Below are 21117 nucleotides of genomic sequence, written 5' to 3' on the forward strand. Positions count from 1 at the left end.
AGGCATCAGGATGCAGATGGCAACAGGGTGCGCTAACATTCCTTTAATTCCCCAGCTTTTATTACAGAAGAGTTACTTGCAACCTGGAAAAGGCTGTACCTGTTCCTTTTGTTCTTTTCACTTTGCTCTGAGATCATTTGTCACCGTGCGAAGGGCATACACATGTGAAAGTAGAATATGTTCCAAGAGAAGAGCACACAGAGTCCCCCATTCATCTTCAGAAGTGAGAAGCCTTCCAAAGAGAAAGAGAGCAATTTTAGTTTTTCAGGACTTGTTTGCATTGCAGTGCACTGGAAAAGGGATCCTGAACAGTGTAGATTTTTATTTATGCAGCTATTCCATACCTTTCTCTTGTAATATCTTTATACCTAATGCGCTTTTAGTTCCTTTACGGTCCCTGTGGTCTCTGTACTGCTTGCTTTCTCCAAGCTTCAGTTCTGAAATGCTGGACTGGGCTGTAAAGGGTAATTGGAGAAACTGAGTATCAGCTTTTCATTTCCATTTTTGATTCCTGCCTCCTTTTTGATTCTGCAGGTATGTCTGCACTACAAGCAATGGCTAGCCCATGTACTTGAAGCAGGGAAGCATTTGAGGGGCAGGGGGCCAAACCAGTTATTCTCTGCCCATGTAGCTATGAACTCTCACTCTTCATTAAGTGTCTGTTAGGATGAATAAGGAGTCTATGCTATTGAATGTCTCAAAACTGAACTAGCACTTAGCCTGAATGACTGTATTTCTGACCTACGAATTCCAGAGAAGGTTGTTAGTTCACAGTAGGACAGTATGTTAAGTGTAAGTTCATTTTACCTAACCCTTCTTGCCATAATTGCCTACTGATCAGGTACAACAAAACTTGGCTTTTATTTGACTCACCAGAGCAAAACTGTATAACTTCTCCTGCTACTTAAAAATAAACTGAATTGTGAAGATTCCTGTTGCCACAAAGGAAGGAAGTGGAGTTGTGCTTTGGAGGAGAGTGTAATCATTGCCGGATATTTTGTAGGTTGGAAGTATTAACCCAGCAGAAGACTTCCGAGTGCTGGTGAAGCAGAAGGATGCTAACTTCAAGGAGGGTAAGTTGCTTTCATCTGCTGTGATATTCTTGAATTGCCTCTTCAGCGGTCAAGTGTCCGTAGCAGAATGGTGATTACAGTGGTTGGCACTAACTAGACCTCTTCTTGGTAGCCTTAGCTGAGGGGCAAAGGTTTGCATGGACTGTATGAACTCAGCATTTTTAATTTGTGTAGATGTGGATTAGGATGGAGTCGCATTGGCTGGGCAGCAGGTGAGGACCCTGTTCTCCATTGCCTACTTAGGAAGGGGTAAGAATTTAGTCTCTGGTTGACTGTTTATAAATAAAGGTCGTTCTTTGGTGCTCTTGCGAATGAGCAAGGACAGGGCCATTTAGGAGGAAGTGGGATCGCAAGCACTCAAAGAAGTGAGAAGAGAAAGGGTTCACTGACACGGAGGTGAGTTGTGGTGCAGAATACCATGATGACAATCCTTGTAGGTTTTGCATGTGTCCAGGAAAATCCTAATTCGTCCTCACAGCATTCCCCTTCCAGACTAACCACCGTTTTAGCACAATCCTGACACCACTCAGGGAGCATGCCTGCAGTGCAGTGAGGATGAAAGACTTGAGTCTGAAAACCAGAGCTAAGCCAAATGTAAACCTGAGCTAGAATTAAACTGGTGCGGTGGTTTTAAGCCGTGCCTACCAGGAGGTGCTGAAGGGTCCTGCTACCTCTGTAAATCTTCGTTTTCAAGGAATGGCAGAGCACATTTGGTATCCTTTTCCAGTCTTTGAGGACCTGTCCTTTTGCATCAAAGCTCCCTTCTGTTGACTGCATCATTGCAAATAAATTATAGGAGCAAAATGTGAGAATCCTCCCATCTACCAGAATTTCAGCGCCTCTTTCATAGTGAGCGGTTGGGTTTAGAGCAGCGGTTCCCAACCTCGGGTTGCAACCCAAATGAGGGTTGCAGGGGCAATGCCAGAGGCGCCTCACACAAAAGACGAGCCGTGCTGGGAGCTCCTCTGCCCTCGGGCCGCTGCCACTGTCACCCTCCGCTCCCAGCAGTGAGTCACAAGAAAAAAGTTTGGGAACCACTGGTTTAGAGGAAGAGTTTCATTTATTTGGATCTTGAATTCTAGTGCTTTGCTTCCTCTCCTTCCCTCTCATCAACCTCCTACTATTATTGACTTTTTTTCTGACCTGAAAGGCACAGGTTTCCTGCGTTGGTCAATGCGTAGGTGGCCTGACCTCCAAGTGGTGGTCAAAGTGAAGCCTGCGGGGTTCTCTGGTGTGACTCATAATTGCCATCTTTGTTTAAAATGATGTTCAGTTCCTAAAGGCTGCATCCTTGGGGTGAACTCCTAGTTCCACCTGGATCCAAGCAGCCCTGCCTCCTTTTTGATTCTGCAGGTGTGTCTGCACTACATGCAATGGCTAGCCCATGTACTCGAAGCAGGGAAGCATTTGAGCAGCGGGGTAAATAGTTGGAAAGACTGCTTCCACTATATGCAATGTCAACACATGCCAAGGCTATATTAAGGAAGACAGTTTCAGACTAGAGGATGTCATACTTGTTTGCTAATCAGAAAAAAAAACAGAGCTGCACAGGGTCACTCATGGGTATTTCATTCAGTTCTTTGCTTCTTTGGGGCATTGATTGAAATGTGTGCTAAAATGTGCATTTGTTTCTGAGGACAGCCTGCTAACTTTTAAGTAACAGTAGACTAGTCAGGATTTTATGACAGTCAAAAAATGATAAACCAGTGGCCGGCTTTTTAAATGATTCCATGTTAAACCTGACAGTAGAAATTCTGTAATTATATTTCAAAATGTCATAAAAAATAGCTAAATCCAAATACCTCAAATTTAAAAAAAAAAAGAAGAGTTTTGTTGTTGTTGTGATTAATTAAAATCATACAGGAAAGACATTCAAGCTCAAAATATTAAAAATGGCTGCATCAAAGACCATATTCTGAAGGCTTTATTTAAACTCATCCACTCTTCGGTAGCTGTCTCTGAAATGACTGCTGTCTGTGTTTGGATGGCTTTTGACATTTTCTGCAATTTCTCTTCATTTTTCAGATGATGAGGTCTATAATTACACGGTATAGTTGTATGGAATGCAGTCTAGGCATCCATTAAGAAGAAAGATGGGAGACAGTGTAAATACAAACATGTTCTGCATGTTAGTTTTTCTTCTTTACAAGCCTCAAAGTAGCTTGTTACATAAAAAAAAAAACTTTTAAATGGCCTGCTACAGTCCTTTTTGCTAGTGTATAATAGCAGATGCTACCTTACAACCACTCAAGGAGGAAAACAGTTTGTTTTTTTTCCCCCTGTTGAAAATGTTAGATGTAAAGCCTCTTTGCAGGGAAGGATTTATATGGTATTCAGGTAGTTTCTTGGAAAAAATAATAAATTATGTCCTGCATGTCATTATTTTTAAATGTAAGATAAAAAAGGAGAAAAATTAGGTTGTGCCCTATGTTGATTGTTCACAGTGTAGGCAAGAATGCCTGATAGTCTTCCATGCTAAGCAGAACCTGAATTTCTAATTTAAAAGAAGGCAAGAATAAAAAAATTTCCTAGCATGACCAGACATATAGTAAAATGATGTTTTCACAGGAGCTGAAGGAGTGGAAGTAGAGTTACTAAGAGGAGAAAAGAGTTTTAGTCTGCCTGTTAAATATGTTACAGAGAGAACTGATCACCCCAGGGCCAGACCATGGTCTTTTGGTGTGAGAGGTAAAATGTACATATCCTATGCAAGCTGGAACAGCAGGGTCACAAAATTATTGAAAGCTAGAGCTGGTGTTTCCCACATTTAAAAAGAAAGTCTGGGGGAAGAAAGGGGGAATCTTGTAGGAAAGGCTGGACGGGGTTTCTCAGCAGAAAAGGACACAAGCCGAACCCGTACTGTGAGTTTGCTGGACTTCTAGAGCTCGGCTCCTTGGAAGAGGCGATCAGCACAACCTGGATGCCTGGCTCCTTGGAAGATGGGTTTCTCCCTTCACATTGAAGCAATGCAAAGGGGAAGTAACCAGCATCTGAGAATCAGCGAGTCCCTAATTTCCTAATGTCCAAGAGCCAAGGGAAATTTCAAGGTACACATCTTTTTAGGTAATAGAAGCCAGCTCACTGAAGCAAGCAAGGTCTGGGGGTTCATTCAAGGAAGTCCTGCTTTCAGACAGGCGGAGGTGTGGGTGACGTGCTTGCTGAGAACTGCCGGCCTTGCCTTGCAAGCCATAATCATCCTCACGTTATGACCGAAGCATGTGTGGTTTGCTGCATTCAAATACCACTTGTGGCTTTCCGCGATCTGCTGTATGCGAAGAGGCCAGCTGACAGGCGTGATGCTTATTGCTGATGAAACTGGTATTTTGTTTCACAGTCTGAACAGCTTTTTTTTTCCCCAGGTGCTTGCTTCCTCTTGTTTACTATTCATGGCCATAGAGATATCATTTCATGCAGGTCTTGCTCAGAGTAGGTTACAAGTATGCAGGCAGCCACACAGAGCTGTACTCTAATAAGAGCTTCTGACATCTTTGTCGATGAATGCAAATAAGATAAATCAGTTTGCCTGAGTGGAATCTAATCTTTGCTCCCCAGGGCAAGTCGTGAGTTCCTTCATCTACCATTACTGCAAAGAAAAAGTCTAAACCAGCGTCTGTTTGCCATCATCATAATGCTGAAAGGGTGGAATTTCATTTCACCTGCATACTCTCTTCCAAGTGTACCATCTATCCTTGAATTTTTGGATAATGGAAGTTGTCTGATCTTGGCAGGCATATTTCCTTACAATGGCTGACAGACTTTCATTAAACTGAGACGAAGAATATGCAAAGGTATTTCCTTTGTTCTCTAAATTGTCTTTGCAGTTGCATAGTGTAAAAATCCGATCAGTCTGCCTGCATTACAGTCAAAAACGTGCTGGCTGTGGGAGCATGGTGGCTGATGTCCAGGCCTAAGTTAAGAAGAGCTTCCAGTCTTCCCTGAACGGACAATTGGGAACTGAAATTACACAAGTTAAGCTCACGCAGAAGGGCATCACTGAAGTGCTGCAGAAGAAATGACATCACAGACACTCTTTTAATCTTTTTCCTTATTGCAGTGTTGTCAGCATTTCTTGCTCTCAGACACTGACTCTAATGTTATTTCTTTGCAGTCACTGCATTATATGCACTTCCAGAGATCACAGGCTGAGGCACGTGACTGTTCCCAGAGATTTGCAAAGCTTCCCATGAGTAGGATCATCATTAAAGCCTTCTCCATGGACAGCCTCCACCTCTTTATCAGGCACGTTGGAAAACGTGTCTTTCTGCAAGAGCACAAAGGCCTTTCTATGCAGTACCTTAATCCATGGTATAATGACCACAAAGACTGGGAAGGTAGGAACGGAAGAAGTAATGAGTAAAACTGCTGGAACTTATGAGAGTCAGAGAGTCTCTGGGAAGCTCTGTAGAAGCCCTAGCTATTGTGTTCAGCACCATTTATTGGCAGCTTTAAAATCAATTGACAGATATACTGGTCAGAGCAGGGACTTCAGGCTACGTGTGTGCTTGCATCCGTCATTGCTCATTGCAATGAGAGTGCTCAGCAGACGGACCCATTTCTGATCAGGCCATCACTGCAATAAAAAAAAATCTTCTGTTGGCTATTGTTGGAGTCGGAGCCCTTTCCCACATGCCTCACGACCTCACATCATGTCACAACACGTACATGCTCTTTTTAGTCCACCTCTAAAGACCTGGTAGCCCAAGATTGGTGGTGCATAAAAGTCCTTGCTCTAATGCCTACCATTGCCATTGAACAGAAAGCGATTAAAAAAAAATGTAGATATAAAAGAATAAACAAAGTGTCTGATAGTTCCTAGTGGTGCGCTGGAGTCATCCTGACAATAAAGACTCGTATTATACCCTGTTAGTGCCTGGGGTTTTAATTTAACACATCATTGAAGAGACAGCATTTAAAAGCAGAAAGGGGAAAAAAAAAAAGGCCATCAGGACTTGCTTTTATTAGTGCAATTTGTAAGAAATTAGAACATTTAATGAGAAAATCGTTAAGCATGAAAAAAATGGACTGACTTAACTTGGGGAGCTTAAACGGTAAGGTTTCAATTTAGTTACTGGTAAAATAAATAAATAAAAGTGATGCGCCCATCTGTGGAGGGGCGAGCACTTCACGTGTCTCGGGCCAACGCCTTGTGCCGTCAGTCCTGGCGCGGGACCACCACGCATTTCCTTCTCTGTGAACTCAAGCGGCTCAGTGGACGCCAGAAGAGGGCCCAAGACATCTTTTTGCGCAGCTGTTCTTCAAGCGCTTTGTTGTCTTGACTATCCGGTCAAGTGTTTTGTAGATTGTGGAATTGGTGATTCGGTCCTCGGACGCATGCTTAGAGTTAGAAAAGTGGTAACGGGAAGAGTAGGACACACCGCTCCCCAATCTCGAACAGCACAATGCCGGCCACGGGCTACTTCAGTGTCTTTCATGTTGATATCAGAACATGCCACTTCACTGCCGGTCTCGCTAGGGCATCAGGCCTTTTCCCAGACCCCCTCAACAACACAAACCGCATCAGCACTGGGCCAAACAAGACAGATTTATAAAGTCTGGGGTTTGTGTGCCTGCTCCTCCACCAGTGTCACCATCACCTGCTGCCTACGTTGACCCATTGGGGGATCCTGCATGGAGGGGACGGTGCTGACATCAGCTCCAGAAAAGCACAGAAACCCACGGCAGACGGTTGTAACCTCCATGGACATCCTGGCACCGACCCTGGAGTAGCTGTTCTTAACAACAGCTTGGACAACTGACTCGAACACAAAACTAGGGAACAAGAGACCGTCCAGACTGGATTGCATTAAGCATGCGTGGTCGTAACAGAGGCTCGGGATTCTTACCCCGTTACCTGAACCAGCTTTTCTAACCCTCTTGCCCCTCGGTGCCTGAACTGCTTTTTTCATCCCTTTTGATCTCTTAATTCACCGTCCCATCTCTAGGCCATGCCCCTTCCCCACTCCCTTCTCCCCGTATGCCTATACTTTGCATTTAAATGGTTTTGTTCCTTTCTATTCAGTACCCCTCCTAATGAAGTAGGCTGTAGCCTAGAAAAAAGCTCATGCCTCTCTGAAGAAGTTAGTCTATAAGGTGCCATACTGCCCTGCCTTATGCCATCTGTATTTCAGTAAGCCAGACTTTCCTGCGTTTTCTTGTCTGCCTGTTAGCCTTTCCTAGCTGACGTAAGCACATGACGTTAGCCCACTCTTTTGAGTGAGCTAATACAGTAGAAAAGCAGCATCACAGATTGTCTCATAACTACCTTGTGTCTCCTAGATATAAGAGAGTCGGGAAAAGTCATTCTTGCCGTTGGAGGAGTTTATAGATTCAGAGGTTGTAAGGCTGGAGGGGACCTCAGAAGATAATCGGGTCCAGCCCCCTGCACCGGTTGGAGTCTGTGCAATAAATTTACACGAGAGAGAATCATTTTGGGGTTAATTCTGGTTTTTTTAGATGGGCATCTGTCTGGAATGGTTTAGGAGTCATAAATCCTGCGCCGGTAGAGGGGGTAGGAGTGACTGACCATTGAGCTCCCTTCGCTACCTGGGATGCCCTGCACCCAGTGATTCCTACAACGTGCTGAGCACTTAACAGGGAGGGTCGACCTGCCCTGAGACGGTCCCAGCCAAAAAACAGACGGGCTGAATGAGGAGGAAGGGAAGGGAAGTGATGCACATCGGGAGCCTGACAAATATATTTAGAAACAGGACATGCTCCTTGTATCCAAGTACTTTCACATTTGAAATTTTATTTTTACCCTACGAGTGTATTTAGACTGTTTTCTTGAATGCACCTGTTCAAATATTTTATATTTTCTTTTGGTAGCAGGCTTTGAGTAGTTGAATGTATGAGTTTTGTCTGTTGTAATAATTGTTCCTGTGATGATGGTCTTTATTAGCAATTAATGGAAATTAGTAAAGTTTTGATTAATTGCCTGAAACATTTGCATGAATTATTATTGTGAATTGCAGTGGGCTGAGACTCGCAGAGAGGGCTGCATGTTAATATGATCTAGACTGAACAGATTAAGCAATGCTTATGATAAACAAGCCGTTAAAGTGTAGCATCACTGGGAAGATCAAACAAATGAGATGTTATTTGTAGCTTATTTTTCTTGCATTTTTGATTCATTGCTGCTGTGGATTTTGGAAGTTGACTAGCTTTTCTTCATCCACCTATAGTATCTTGTTCTCAGGAGCATCATCTATCACTGGTAATCTGAGATGTGCAACAGTATTGTATTACAATGAAAAACAGGAGTGCTACAGATGAGTGTGAACTCTGGCGTAGAATTAGAAGAGCAAAACCGTATTGTGATCTGTGTGTTTTCTGTACTTTGGTGTAGGGAAATCTTTCATCTGCTACCAGAGCCGCTGCTTATCTGGCAGAGCTAATGCGGGCATGTCCCATTGCTCTTGTCATAGGTTATGAAATGAGCACCTACATTTTGCATCTTTTCTTTTTTGTTTAAATTACTTTTTCCAGGGATATACAAACAGTAGATAAAGTCAAGCAAATATTTTTCACTAACCATTAATCAAGTGTAGCGACAATATTCAGAAGCTCAGCAGAATTCAGCAGACCATAGTTGCTCCCCCCCCGTAGTTTTTTTTTTTTGCCATTTTCACCTTTCTTTCAATGTGTTTTGCAATCATCTCTCTATCCTCCGTGAGTCACTTCACGATAAGGATAAAATTGGTAATATTCCTTTAAGTGTGTAGCTCCAGGACTGAAAAAGGGTGGTGTGCTTCCTTGGAGTATGCATTAATCCAAACTTCGTTTAAGCCATGCTCCTTAAGGACACAGCAATGGCAGTGATATGGCATTAGCAGCCCTGGGACTGACTGGCTCCCATCACTTCCAAGGCTTCTAGTTCTTTCTGGCACCGTTACTATGCTGTTAAACAGAGTACAATCACATTGCAAATTAGACAACGGGCCTGAAACATGTTAGGCATGTAAGCAGTTTATGCACTTAACTGATATGCAGATAGCCAGCATTGGTTACAGGCAAGAAAATTGGGACTGGTGTTCTGTTGTGCAGTTAAATGGATTGGGTTTTCGGTTGTAGCCATGTTGGTCTAAGGACATAGGCAGGCAGGATGTGATATCTTTTATTAGACCAGCTGAGTCAACTACTCGGTCGAATTAAAGATACCACATCTACCCAAAGAACCTTGCCTGCTAAGTGAATTGTGCACTTACCTGGTATGCAGATAAAGGCAGCACGCTGCATTTGCACTTCTTATCATTTTTTGTCTGTGTTTATGTCTGTGTTGGATGCTTATCTTGCTGGGATCCTATGACCCCAGCTGACTTCCTGCCCTTTGGGCAGGGGGCTGGACTCGATGATCTCCCGAGGTCCCTTCCAGCCCTAATGTCTATGAAATCTATGAAATCTATGAAAATCACTTGGACACACCTGTTTAAAAAAAAGAACTATCACCTATCTTCCTTGCACAGCTGTGGACACTTGTGTCACAGTTTGAGGACTGATTAAGCAGCACCGAGAAGTACAGTGTTTGCAGAGTCATTGTAATAAGGTATCTCTAATAGCATCCAAATGCTGGGCCCTAACTATCAGACATTTTTCTAAGTACAACCGTGTTATAGCTACTGCTGTGTCATTATTACACCATTTACTGCACGGTTAATAATCCCATTGAAATGTCTTGCTCTCAAAGGTGGTTTAGGCAATATACTTAGTGAAGTAAAACATAGCCTCTCTCAGTTTTCTGACTGTCCCTCAAGTCAGCTAGGCCAGCACTTGTTTCTTTACCGTGGGTTGAAAATTCCCCTGCCTCTGCCATATTGGGAAATTTTTTCTTGGTAAACTTAATTTAGTCTGCAAAATGCTCTTTGGGGGAAAAAAAAATCAAGCCTATTTTTTTTGCTTAGAGTAGGGCATCCGTTATCACATGAGCAGAGCAGCTTGGTGCAGGGCGGATGTGATTAGCTCTGTTGTTGTTAGTAAATGTGCTGTCGTTAAAGAAAAAGGGGCTGCAGGAGGCTGAGAGGAAGTGTACCCAGCTCATCAAAAGTATTTTCTTGCTTTGAAAAAACCTCCATTCTCTGTTTCTGTCTTCCAGTGAGCCAGCAGCTGATAAACCGCATTGATCAGTTTTTGGAAAGTAAAGGCTGGCAGTATTATAGGAAGAGCATTGATTGTATCCAAGTTTTCAGAGAGGAGGCCATTAAGGTAATGGTGATGTTTGAAAACTGTGCCTGAATTCGGGGAACAATGTCGATATGCCGAACCAGCGTGAACCAAAACTTCAGTGACGATGACAAAGTAGCAACAGGCAGAGAGTACCAGATGGAAACCAGTAGTCCCACATCTGGAAGTTCAAGAGAGGTTTTAATGCTGTTTTGGTTCTTGGGCCTCTTTGGAATAGGAAACAAATTCTCCTGTTGGTTTTTCTTCACCATGAAAAGACAGTGCCTGTGACCTACTGGTTGCAGAAGAGAAATGTGCTACCCTACAGATACTTGCTTAGACAAAGCTAGTCACAGAAGCCGCTGTGCAGGTTTGGGCAATGCGTTTTCTTTTGCAAGTCACCACATTTTAGAAATCCCGGTGTGAGTGAAGCTAGATGAATGTGCAGTGGCTTGAAGTATCTTCTTTTCCCCATTTACCATGCTGGGCGACGGTATGATGAACTAAGATTATAGCTCTTTGGTATGAAGCTAATTTAATTTTTCTGTTATCTTTGTTGTTGTTTTGCCAGCTGTCAGAAGTTTGGCGGTTTAATGATTTCCTGCAGGCCCTGAAAGGAAAGGTGGAAGATAAAGCCTTAACTGATTTCTGGGAGATTGTGATACAAGGTAGGATGACGATTGACCCCTCACTCCTCTGCCATTGCAGTTTTTGTGAGAGGAATCCATGTGCTCACAGGGGAAGACTGAAAATGAGCAGACTAGCATTTCTTATGTATATAGTTCCCGTAAAACGTAGAAATCCTTCTACATCCAAGCTGTGGGGTAAAGTGAATCTACCGGCAGGCAGGGACCGCATCCAGGCAGACCTGGATAGGTTGGAGAAGTGGGCGGATCTGAACAGGATGCGGTTCAACGAGGACAAGTGCAGGGTGCTGCACCCGGGGAGAGGGAACCAGCATTGTGGTTATAGGTTCGGGGCTGCCCCTCTCGGCAGCACAGAGGCAGGGAGGGATCTTGGGGTCAGGGTTGACTCCAGGATGAATATGAGTCGCTGATGTGACGAAGCAATAGGCAGAGCCGACCGCACCCTGTCCTGCATCAACAGGGGCATCACTAACAGGTCCCGACGGGTCTTGCTCCCCCTCTATGCGGCGCTGGTCAGGCCACAGCCGGAGTCCTGTGTCCAGCTCTGGGCGCTGCACTTCAAGACAGACGTGGAGAACCTGGAGAGGGTCCAGAGGAGGCCACTCACATGGTTGGGGCCTCCGTGGCCAGCCCTAGGAGGAGAGGCTGAGGGACCTGACTCTCTTCAGTCTCCGCAAGAGGAGCCTGAGGGGGGATCTTGTGGCTGCCTACAACCTTATCAGGGGCCAGCAGCAGGGACTCGGGGACAGTCTGTTCCCCAGGGCCCCCCTTGCAGTCACCGGGAACAATGGCCACAAGCTGCGGGAGGAGAGGTTCAGGTTGGATATTAGGAAGAACTACTTCACGGTAAGGATGGCCAGAGCCTGGAATAGGCGCCCAGAGAGGTGATGCTCTCACCTTCCCTGGAAATCTTCAAGAGGAGACTGGATAGGCACCTGGCTGGGGTCTTATGACCCCTCACACCCCCAGTGCTCCTCCCTGCCCATGGCAGGGGGACAGACTCAATGATCTGTCTAGGTCCCTCCTGACTCAGTGATTCTTTGATTCTTTCCAGAATTATATAGTTTTCTGTACCTGCAACATTTGGCAATGCTATCCCAGGTTAGGAAGAAGTACAGCAGTAAAGCACAGGGAGAGAGAAATTAAACTAGGGAGGTGAGGAAGAGAAGATATGTCAGAGAGATTTTTAAATAAATGGAGAGCTGATGCAGTGGAGAGAAACGGTAAAACTCTTCCAAATCAAGCGGCAGAGAAAGCTTGCAGAATTGAAACATGTCACTGATCACTTTGTATTTAAGCAGACTTCAGGAAGAAATACATAGTAACATGACACTTAACGACAATTAAACTGAGAGGAATGAGACATATATGAAATAAATGCTTTCATGAGCACAAAACCTTACGCGCTATAAAAAGCGTTATGCAACATAGCCTTGCTTTTAATTGGAATAAGTTCTTATGAGCGTGTACTTGAGATGCACAGCTGTGCCTTTTAATGGTGCATATTGTCATAATGTAATAATCTGCGCTCCCATATGAAAGTTGTTATAAAAAAACCAAGGTACATATAGGAACGGCCTCTTCCAGCTGCTTGCGGGGTAGAGCATAGCAGTTGTTTAATAATGCATAGCAACAGCATGGGACACCACGCAAAAAATATTATATGTAGGTTGAAACTATAGGGGCAACAGCCTTAAGGGAGTTTTAATGACATCATAAACCCTGGAAAAGGATTGGGGTCAGAATGAAAACTTGTATTGACCAAAGCCATGAAAGTATATTCTGTCACAGTAACTTATAGGTGGTATCAGCCAGAATTTCTAATAAGGCGAGCAATTCTCGGGGGAAAGGATTTACAAATGCCACATGCGCTGAGATTTGTCTGTAGCATATAATTATCTCACTCCAGATAGACTATCCAGCTTATGCATAAAAAGCTTTGACTTTTTCTTTGTCTAAGTATTTGTTCGTATATCAGTTAACTTCTCTTAGATAATTAGTGGTTGAGGAATCTACCATAAGTTATTGAAAGAGTAATTACCAAATTTTCTATAGATTTCCAGCATTTCTTATTTAATCCATGATTTCAGTCTCAATTTCAGTTGCAGAGTATCACTAGATTATTAAATGATATCTCCACTGAGGTATTAATATTGTCGTTAATTGTGTCTGTATGTCGTGATAGTTGACTCATTTGTTGAGCATCATCCCTTATACTTTGAGAAATATTTTTTGACTTTTGCTAAGGTTGATGACACAGTTAGAAGTTTGAATGTGATATACTCTTCATTTTAAATTTAAGCGTATTTCTGGGGAAACCTTGTAATGATATTTTTATATGATTTGCTCTTTCTTAGATGAAATTACTTTGATCACTAAAGATGAAGCAGAAGGAAGTACAGTGACTGGGGAGGAAGCCAAAAAGGTATTAATATTTAACACTTTCGTATGTATGTTAAGCTTGTGCTAGTTGAGAGTAGACGTTTTCTTAAATGGATAAACCCTTAAGTGAATGAAGAGCGCAAACAAAGTGAGAACAGGATCGTGGGACCATGGGAGTTGAGGAATCTCAGATCGGGGGAAACTCTTCCCCTGTCTGCACCATCTTGAACATGCTTTCAGGAATGCCACACCAGAAACTCAGTTTTGTGGAGCAGCAGCAGGCTGACCGCATTCCTTAGAAGGACATCCCCCTCGAAATGGGGGGGAAATGTGGTCAAGTTAATGGAGCACGAGTGTGGAAATCAGGAACTACAGAGCTCAAATGGACTTTCCAACTTAATGTCATCCCAGAATCAGGGCTGTCAAGCAAACCGTATTTTGCAGTATGCTCTGCCTCGTAAACAACCTTGACTTCGTTTCCTGATGCCCCACTAAGCTATACAGTTTTCTGCAGACAAAAGAGAGAGTTTAACCCATCCAAATGATCCATTGGATTATGAAAAGACCGGGACCTGTAGACCAACAGACACACACTGTTGCCTGAAAAACTGAGCAGACGCACTGCCTGCAGCATCAGACAGCTCTCTGCCAACTTGACTTTTAACTTTTTCATTTCTTGTGGCTGCAGGTGCAGCCATAAGGTCTCAGGGGCAATGCATCCCAGATGAGGCAAAGGTTGGGGTGCTTGTACTAGACTACGGGTTCAAATGTTGCCTTCTGTACTGATTGGTGCACTTTACATCCTACCCTGGGGGGCTTTAAGAGGAGGCTGGATGAACACCTTGCCTGGGTCGTTTGACCCCAGTACTCTTTCCTGCCACGGCAGGGGGTCGGACTCGGTGATCTGCTCAGGACCCTTCTGACCCGACCAACTATGAAACTATGAAATGACTGTCATCTCCTATCAATACCAGAGAAAGCAGGAGAGGCAACTGCCATTTCCCATTACAAGAGGACATGAGAGGTTGTGCAAGTTCAGTTCTAGCATCGTGAAAAATTGAGCAGAGTGGTGTAATGTGGCAGCCACACTGTAATTCAGGATGAATGTGCCCCAGCTGCTTGCTTGGCTGTGCGGTCTGGAATACCTGTTAACAGCTACCTAAGCCCCATTTCCTTCCTCAGATCCAAAACTAGACTCCTGTTTCCCAGCAATTTACTGTTGCCTTACTGCAGGTTATGTGAATCTGATGAAGGCATTGCCTTGGAACCCAGTTCTCCTGGGTCCAGTCCCAGCCTCTGTGACAGGCTTGCTGTGTGTTGTTTTGGCAAATCATGTAAAGCAGCATTTTCAGAGATGGGCGTTCCCTTTTTTTCAAATGCCAAAGTTGAGTGCCAGCTTTCTAAAAAGCTTGTCGCTGGAATCTGAGTGCTTGGCATCTTTGAAAATAACCTGTCCTATCTCCCTGTGCCTCCCAATTCCCAATAAGAAGTGGGCCTTTCTTCAGTTGCCAGGCAGGGAGCAGAGCCCCCCCCCTCAAATTGCCCATCCCTGTAATGAATTGCCACGCTATTGCATTTGATGCATATGCTGAAGAAAGTAAACCTGTGAAAGAGGTTTCACAGTGAAGAACCACTGTAATCTTTCAGCGAGGTTGCAACACTCAACAAGACACAGGTGTTCCAGTAATTTGTCACATGTTTTGATCACTTGTGCTTTAAAGTGCCAGGTTTGAAGGCACAGGATATGCCACCAATGTCGTGCTTTGTTTATGGCAGGCACACAACAGCCTTTTTGCAGAAGTGTATGAGAGTAGCTTGAGCTGCCTTGGAATAGACCAGTGCCAGAGTCGCCAACCTGCACGCCGAGTGGTACAGGCACCTGTGTGTGTGGCATGCAGCAGATCGGGGAGGGGGCAGGCAGCACAGGTAGGGCAGAAAGCAGAGCAGCACATCAGACAGGGAGCAGGCAGCTGGGAGCAGAAAAAAAAGCAGATCAGGCAGAAGAAGGAGTTTGGAGTGGCACCAGGGGAGGCTAATTTGTGGTACACCTGCCAAAAAGGTTAGCCCCCATTGGACTAGCACAATTTCTGATGTAAGCACATGCTGTGTGCAGGTGCCCTGGAAGGGAGGAGATGCGGAGGCTGTTCAGAGAGGTGGCACCTCTGGGGTTTTTTCTTTTCCGTTCAACCGTGCCATTCTCATGTACTTTCCTTGTTTTCCATCATTGAGAAAAATGGTGTCATCCTCTCACCTCTGCTGTAATGATGCAGATGGGAAGTTACTCTTTTTTAGAGCATAAAGATGATAGGTTAAAAGATCAGACTTGCCAAGTGCTTTTTCTGGTTGCTTTGGGAAAGATAATGGATTTCAGCACAACTATTATGTGTAATTTGCTTTTGCATAAATGTAAAATGGATCTTGTCAGGGAAAAAAGAATCAATTGCAGATATGTAGTACTTGATGGAAACTTAAAGTTTCAATTTATTGCCAAAAAGACCTTCATCCTAAATTTCTTTAGATTTTAATGTATTATTTACACTCAGTTTAGTGTAGGATGTTAATTTTGAGAACTCTGAACAAATGTGCTACTTTCACAAATAGCATTTGACTTTAATTAACTATGTAAAATGGAATATGCTCTGGTGAAGAAAGCCTTTTGAAGCTGATGGTATGATTAACTTCGAGTTTGAAACTGTGTGTTTTATAATACTATCAGTCAATAGGAAAAGGGGCATGGTGCCTGGAGACCGGAGAGTCCTCCCAACCCTGTAACCTTCTCAGATTTGTGCTGCTTCATTTCAAAGGGAATAGGAGAAGTTGGATAGTTCATGCCGAATTTGAATGCTAGGACAGACAGCTCTCGGCACCAGCTATCCAAAAGATATAAAAAGCCTGATCTCTGGACAGTAAGACAAGCCAGGCAGATGTTGTATACTCAAATGGTAACCAAAGGCAACATCAATTTTTTTTTCTTATTCGTGTGGATGGGAGGTATGGTACTTGACAGCTGAATTCACCTTCTGTATAGATTGCAGCTGGGAGAGTGAGTCAGAGAAGAAGACTTTTTTTTTAATCGGTTTCCTTGGTGATTTAGAATTTGGTGATTCATAGACCGAGGCCCAAGTTCACCTCCTGGGATGGTGGCAGGATGCACCAGATGCTAAACGGCATGGGCAACGTCTGAAGTGTTTCTCCCCTTTGCCAGAACAGTGTTTTTTACTGCAGATGGTATATTGTGTGTGAGAATCCCTCTGCTCCTTCTAGGCATGATGTGCTGTCGTAACAGAGATGGGCAACGCTCTGGATAATGGGTCATGTGTTAAAAAGGCTCCCATGCAACCACCCCCTACTTTAGCCCTTTGATTCATTATCCATTTATTACCATATTTATGCATGTGGAAGGAGAAATGGGAGAATGGAGATCTGTAGTAACACTAGTGCCTCCCTGCTACCCAGCCTACCTACTTACAGGCCCCTTGTAGTAATAGCTGAGATTCTCTGCTCCAGAGCCAGTAGTACGGTGCTATGGTAGTAACCAGTGCTGGTAGTGACCCATACTCTGCCCCAGAAACGATCTGTGGGTCTGTAATAAAAATCAGCTGAACTTCCAGCGGGTATTTGCAACAATTCTGCTTTAGTTCTTTTCAGAACAAGTTTCCTTTCACTCATCACCGGAGCCATTGCTGCAATGCTCTTGAATTATAGATAATAGACAAAGAAAAGACTTGTGCGTATTCAGTGGTCTGGTCTACTGACCGAGTTGTTCCCAGCCACACATGCAAAGTAATGATTACACAATTAACGGTTAATTGTGCAATAAGTTTCAACCAGCCACATGTGTAAAGTCATTATCACAGGATAAACGTGACTATCCAAGTATAGTTCCAGTGTAGGGGACGGAGTTGCTACTATTTCTTCTGGGTGATTATGTAATAGCAAGATCCAGCAGACCCTAGAATATATTTTGTGTAAGAGTTGCACCCTGTTGTGGTGTTTTCTTTTCCATCAATGTTGATCACTTCTATGTCTCATATAGTAACAAGTAATAGGAAAATCAAAAGGAAAAAAGAATCGAAGGTCCACCCAAACCTTGCAGCCCTTGGGCTAGTCATGGTAAGGCACACCAGTGACACATAAGGGGATAGTGTCTCCAGCATCACCTCCGGCTTTCTTTGACTCCTGAAATGACCAAGTACTCATTTGAGCTGAGCTGATTGGGGGCAGGCTTGGGCACAAGTCCAGGGTGGGGCTCAGCCCTGTGTTTCATAGTTTCTAGGGTCAGAAGGGACCTGAGCAGATCATTGAGTCCGACCCCCTGCCATGGCAGGAAAGAGAACTGGGGTCAAACGACCCAGGCAAGGTGTTCATCCAGCCTCCTCTTAAAGCCCCCCAGGGTAGGATGTAAAGTGCACCAATCAGTACAGAAGGCAACATTTGAACCTGTGGTCTAGTACAAGCACCCCAACCTTTGCCTCATCTGGGATGCATTGCCCCTGAGACCTTATGGCTGCACCTGCAGTCACAAGAAATGAAAAAGTTAAAAGTCAAGTTGGCAGAGAGCTGTCTGATGCTGCAGGCAGTGCGTCTGCTCAGTTTTTCAGGCAACAGTGTGTGTCTGTTGGTCTACAGGTCCCGGTCTTTTCATAATCCACTAGATCCCCCTCAGCCTCCTCTTGTGGAGGCTGAACAGGTTCAGGTCCTGTCGCCTCTCCTCGCAGGGCCTGCCCTGCTGCCCCCGACCATGCGAGTGGCCTCCTCTGGACCCTCTCCATGCTGTCCACATCCCTCCTGAAGTGCGGTGCCCAGAACTGGACGCAGTACTCCCGCTGCGGCCTGACCAGTGCCGCGTAGAGAGGGAGGATCACCTCCCTGGCCCTGCTCGAGATGCATCTATGGATGCACGCCAAGGTGCGGTCGGCCTTCCTGACCGCGTCCCCACACTGCCGGCCCGTGTTCATCTTGGTATCAGTGATGACCCCCAGATCCTTTTCCGCCTCTGTGCTGCCGAGAAGGGAGTTCCCCAACCTGTAGGTATGGTGCCGGTTGTTCCTCCCCAGGTGCAGCACCTTGCACTCGTCTGTGTTGAATCCCATCCTGTTCTCATCCGCCCGCCCCTGTAACCTGTCTAGGTCTGATTGTAGCCTGTTGCTCCATTCTAGCGTGCCCGCATCCCCCCACATCTTAGTATCATCAGCAGATTTGAACAGGTGCTTTTTACCCCCTCATCCAAGTCGCTGATGAAGATGTTGAACAGTGCGGGCCTGAGGACCGAGCCCTGGGGGACCCCACTGCCCACGTCCCTCCAGTCGAAAACGACCCATCCACCACTGCTCTCTCAGTGCGGCCCTCCAGCCAGTTTGCTACCCATCATCTGACTGTAGGCATCAATGCCGCAGTCGCCAGCTTTTTTTAAGAGGATGTGGTGGGAAACTGTGTCAGAGGCTTAATTTGAACAGTTTTATTATGGAGGAAATTTTCTGGGATTTGACTTTAAAGTGTTATAGGTTAATGATCAGGATGGGACATAGGATGAAACTGTCATAGTAATTATTTAGATCCTGCAATTTTTTGCAATTTTCAGATCAGATGCGGTTTATTTTTATGAACATCAAAATAGTTTTCCATCCGTTTCATAGTGGGGGTGCTGAATTTTGATTTCATAATTAAATGACTTTTATTTTCAGTTCTTGGCCCCTAAAGAAAAACCAGCAGAAGCTCCCCATTTGGCAGAGGAAGGTGGCGATGTGGATGATTTAGTAAGTATTGTGAAGATGCGATTGGGCTCTATGATTAAGTTAGCTGAATTGTCTCAGTGAAGGATGCAAGTTTATCAGAGCAAATGGGGAGAGGGTTTGCCAGGATCTTGTGTCTTAGAAAGCATCCAAGGAATTAAGACACAAAGGCACGCCCCTGAAATTAGGCAGTTCCTAGTGTAAATGTAACCAGATATGTAATTTCATAAATGACACGCACCGGGTTGTGGAGTTACACTTGTGCTGTTTACATAGATTAATCCTCTCCTTTAGAGTGCTTAAAAAAAGGGAACCAACAAGGCTGCTTGTTTGACGGCAGATTGTTATAATTTAGTGTAATAACACTTAACAAAGCCTGAGATGCACAGCAGCAATTTATGTGGGATGAAAAATAAAAACCGTTAGAAACCACCCCCCCCCCACATGTTTTAATCTTTTCAATTAACCTTCTCGAGACAAGCTTGCTGAAATTCAGGGATTTCGTGGGCTTATTGTATGTAAACATTTTAGCTTCTCTTTTTCACTTTTTCAAGCAGAGTCATTCAAATGAAACCTGTCTCTGAGGCTTAAGCCAACAGGGCATCCAATTTCCATAGGAGTTCAATGGCGGGAGGCTTTCTTCATTTGGGCTGTACAGAAAACATCTATAAGCTGCATTCCTGACTTCGTGATTTTTAGCTGATTGCAGCTAGTAATGAGGATGTGTTAGGGGAGCTGTGCAGAAGAGTTGAGCTCTATATTTCACCACGAAGGCACCCCAAGTTTATAGGATTGAACATGCTTTGTTTTCTAGTTGCTATTTTTGACAAGCACCTGAAAGGTGTAGTTTGGAGTCAGCGCTTTGTATTCCAAATGTATTGTTTCCATTTGCAGCTTGACATGATGTAAGTGGCTGGTGATACGTGGGAACCATGGAAGACCAGGCTCGGTATTAAAAAGAAGGCGGATCATCCATTCCCCTATAGTCCTTGGTTTCTTGAGAGAGAGCATTCAAAGGATGTATCCCGTTGGTGTAAATCCCAGAGCTGACTCTATAACACTGAACCAAAGATTGAAATAATCTGCAGAAATTTCTGCATGAGACTCTTAAAAAACAATGACAACAAAGAAACCAGCTGACACCCACGACCTCCTTCAGTGTGTTGGTCTATTTTATACCTAGTGTTGTACTGTTTCTTTGTCATCTCAACTTCCACTAAACCCTCTTCAATCTTAGTGAAGGCGCTTGTTGTCGGATATCACTGATGAATGGCCAGAAGGATGTTAGGGATGCCAGAGTGACATTGCAGGATCCTTTAGGTGAAGCTTGAGTGGAAGGAAATCAGTGGCTTCCTGGTTCAAAAGGACAAACTAGTTACTTTCCTGGCTTCCATCAAATCAGAAAAAGAAAAATAAATGGGTGTTTTGGACATAAAAAGCTGAAAAGAATCATTACAAAATATCCATGCCAAGGATTTGTAATGCATTCTCCCCAAATGTACGGCAGAACCGGTAGTAAACAGTAGAGCGCAGCCAGCTTGCAAATCAGTGCTTATACGCTTGTTATTCTCCTATGAACTCTCTTCCCCAACCAAAGCATGAACAGGGTCTTTCATCCTAATCTAGAGTCTCTCTGGCCATTTCCAATTATTTTTATGCCTTCTCTTACCTTAATGTACTTGGAAGCTTCCTGCTCCATGTGCCATACCTTCCCTTTCTTTTCGAACTTTTAATTGATTGCGGTTACTTTAGTTACCTTCATGCTAAAACAACGACTGACTCAAGTGTTAGAGATTGCAGCTAACTTGCTAACACAGTGCAGAGGAGCCCTTCAGAGCCAGGCCATTAAATGCTCGGTATGCTGATGATTTGGGTTTTCAAAAAGACAGATCATTACACAAAGGGCCCAAAAGAGAATGAAGTAACTAGTTGTGCATGCTCGGACAAGACACTTGAATGCTGCGATTACGTGGTCATGATGCCGTTACCGGGATGTTGTCTTAGGCGCATGTCATTTTTTTCTTGTTAACATATACATGTGTATGACATATGTAACATGTACACACATAGGACAGACAGGCTGCAGAATGACATCTCCTCTCTGAATCCTGGGCTTACCTGATATTT

General features: G+C 44.2%; 1 protein-coding gene across 7 annotated transcripts in view; it reads left to right on the top strand.

Moving 5' to 3' along the window:
• The window catches only part of XRCC5 (X-ray repair cross complementing 5), a 91962-nt gene extending 71104 nt beyond the window's left edge, over positions 1-20858 (top strand). For all 7 annotated transcript variants that reach the window (XM_090046095.1, XM_090046092.1, XM_090046094.1 and 4 more), the window contains 6 exons: positions 1004-1073; positions 10162-10271; positions 10801-10897; positions 13234-13301; positions 18943-19014; positions 19885-20858. In XM_090046095.1, the coding sequence (XP_089902221.1) occupies positions 1004-1073; positions 10162-10271; positions 10801-10897; positions 13234-13301; positions 18943-19014; positions 19885-19899 (432 nt within the window). In that variant the 3' untranslated portion in view covers positions 19900-20858. The remainder of the gene's footprint in view (positions 1-1003; positions 1074-10161; positions 10272-10800; positions 10898-13233; positions 13302-18942; positions 19015-19884) is intronic.
• Positions 20859-21117: the final 259 nt, after the last annotated feature.

The sequence above is a fragment of the Crocodylus siamensis genome, chromosome 4 (assembly GCF_052110815.1).
Source record: "Crocodylus siamensis isolate JL-2025a chromosome 4, ASM5211081v1, whole genome shotgun sequence".
Classification (NCBI taxonomy): Eukaryota; Metazoa; Chordata; order Crocodylia; family Crocodylidae; genus Crocodylus; species Crocodylus siamensis.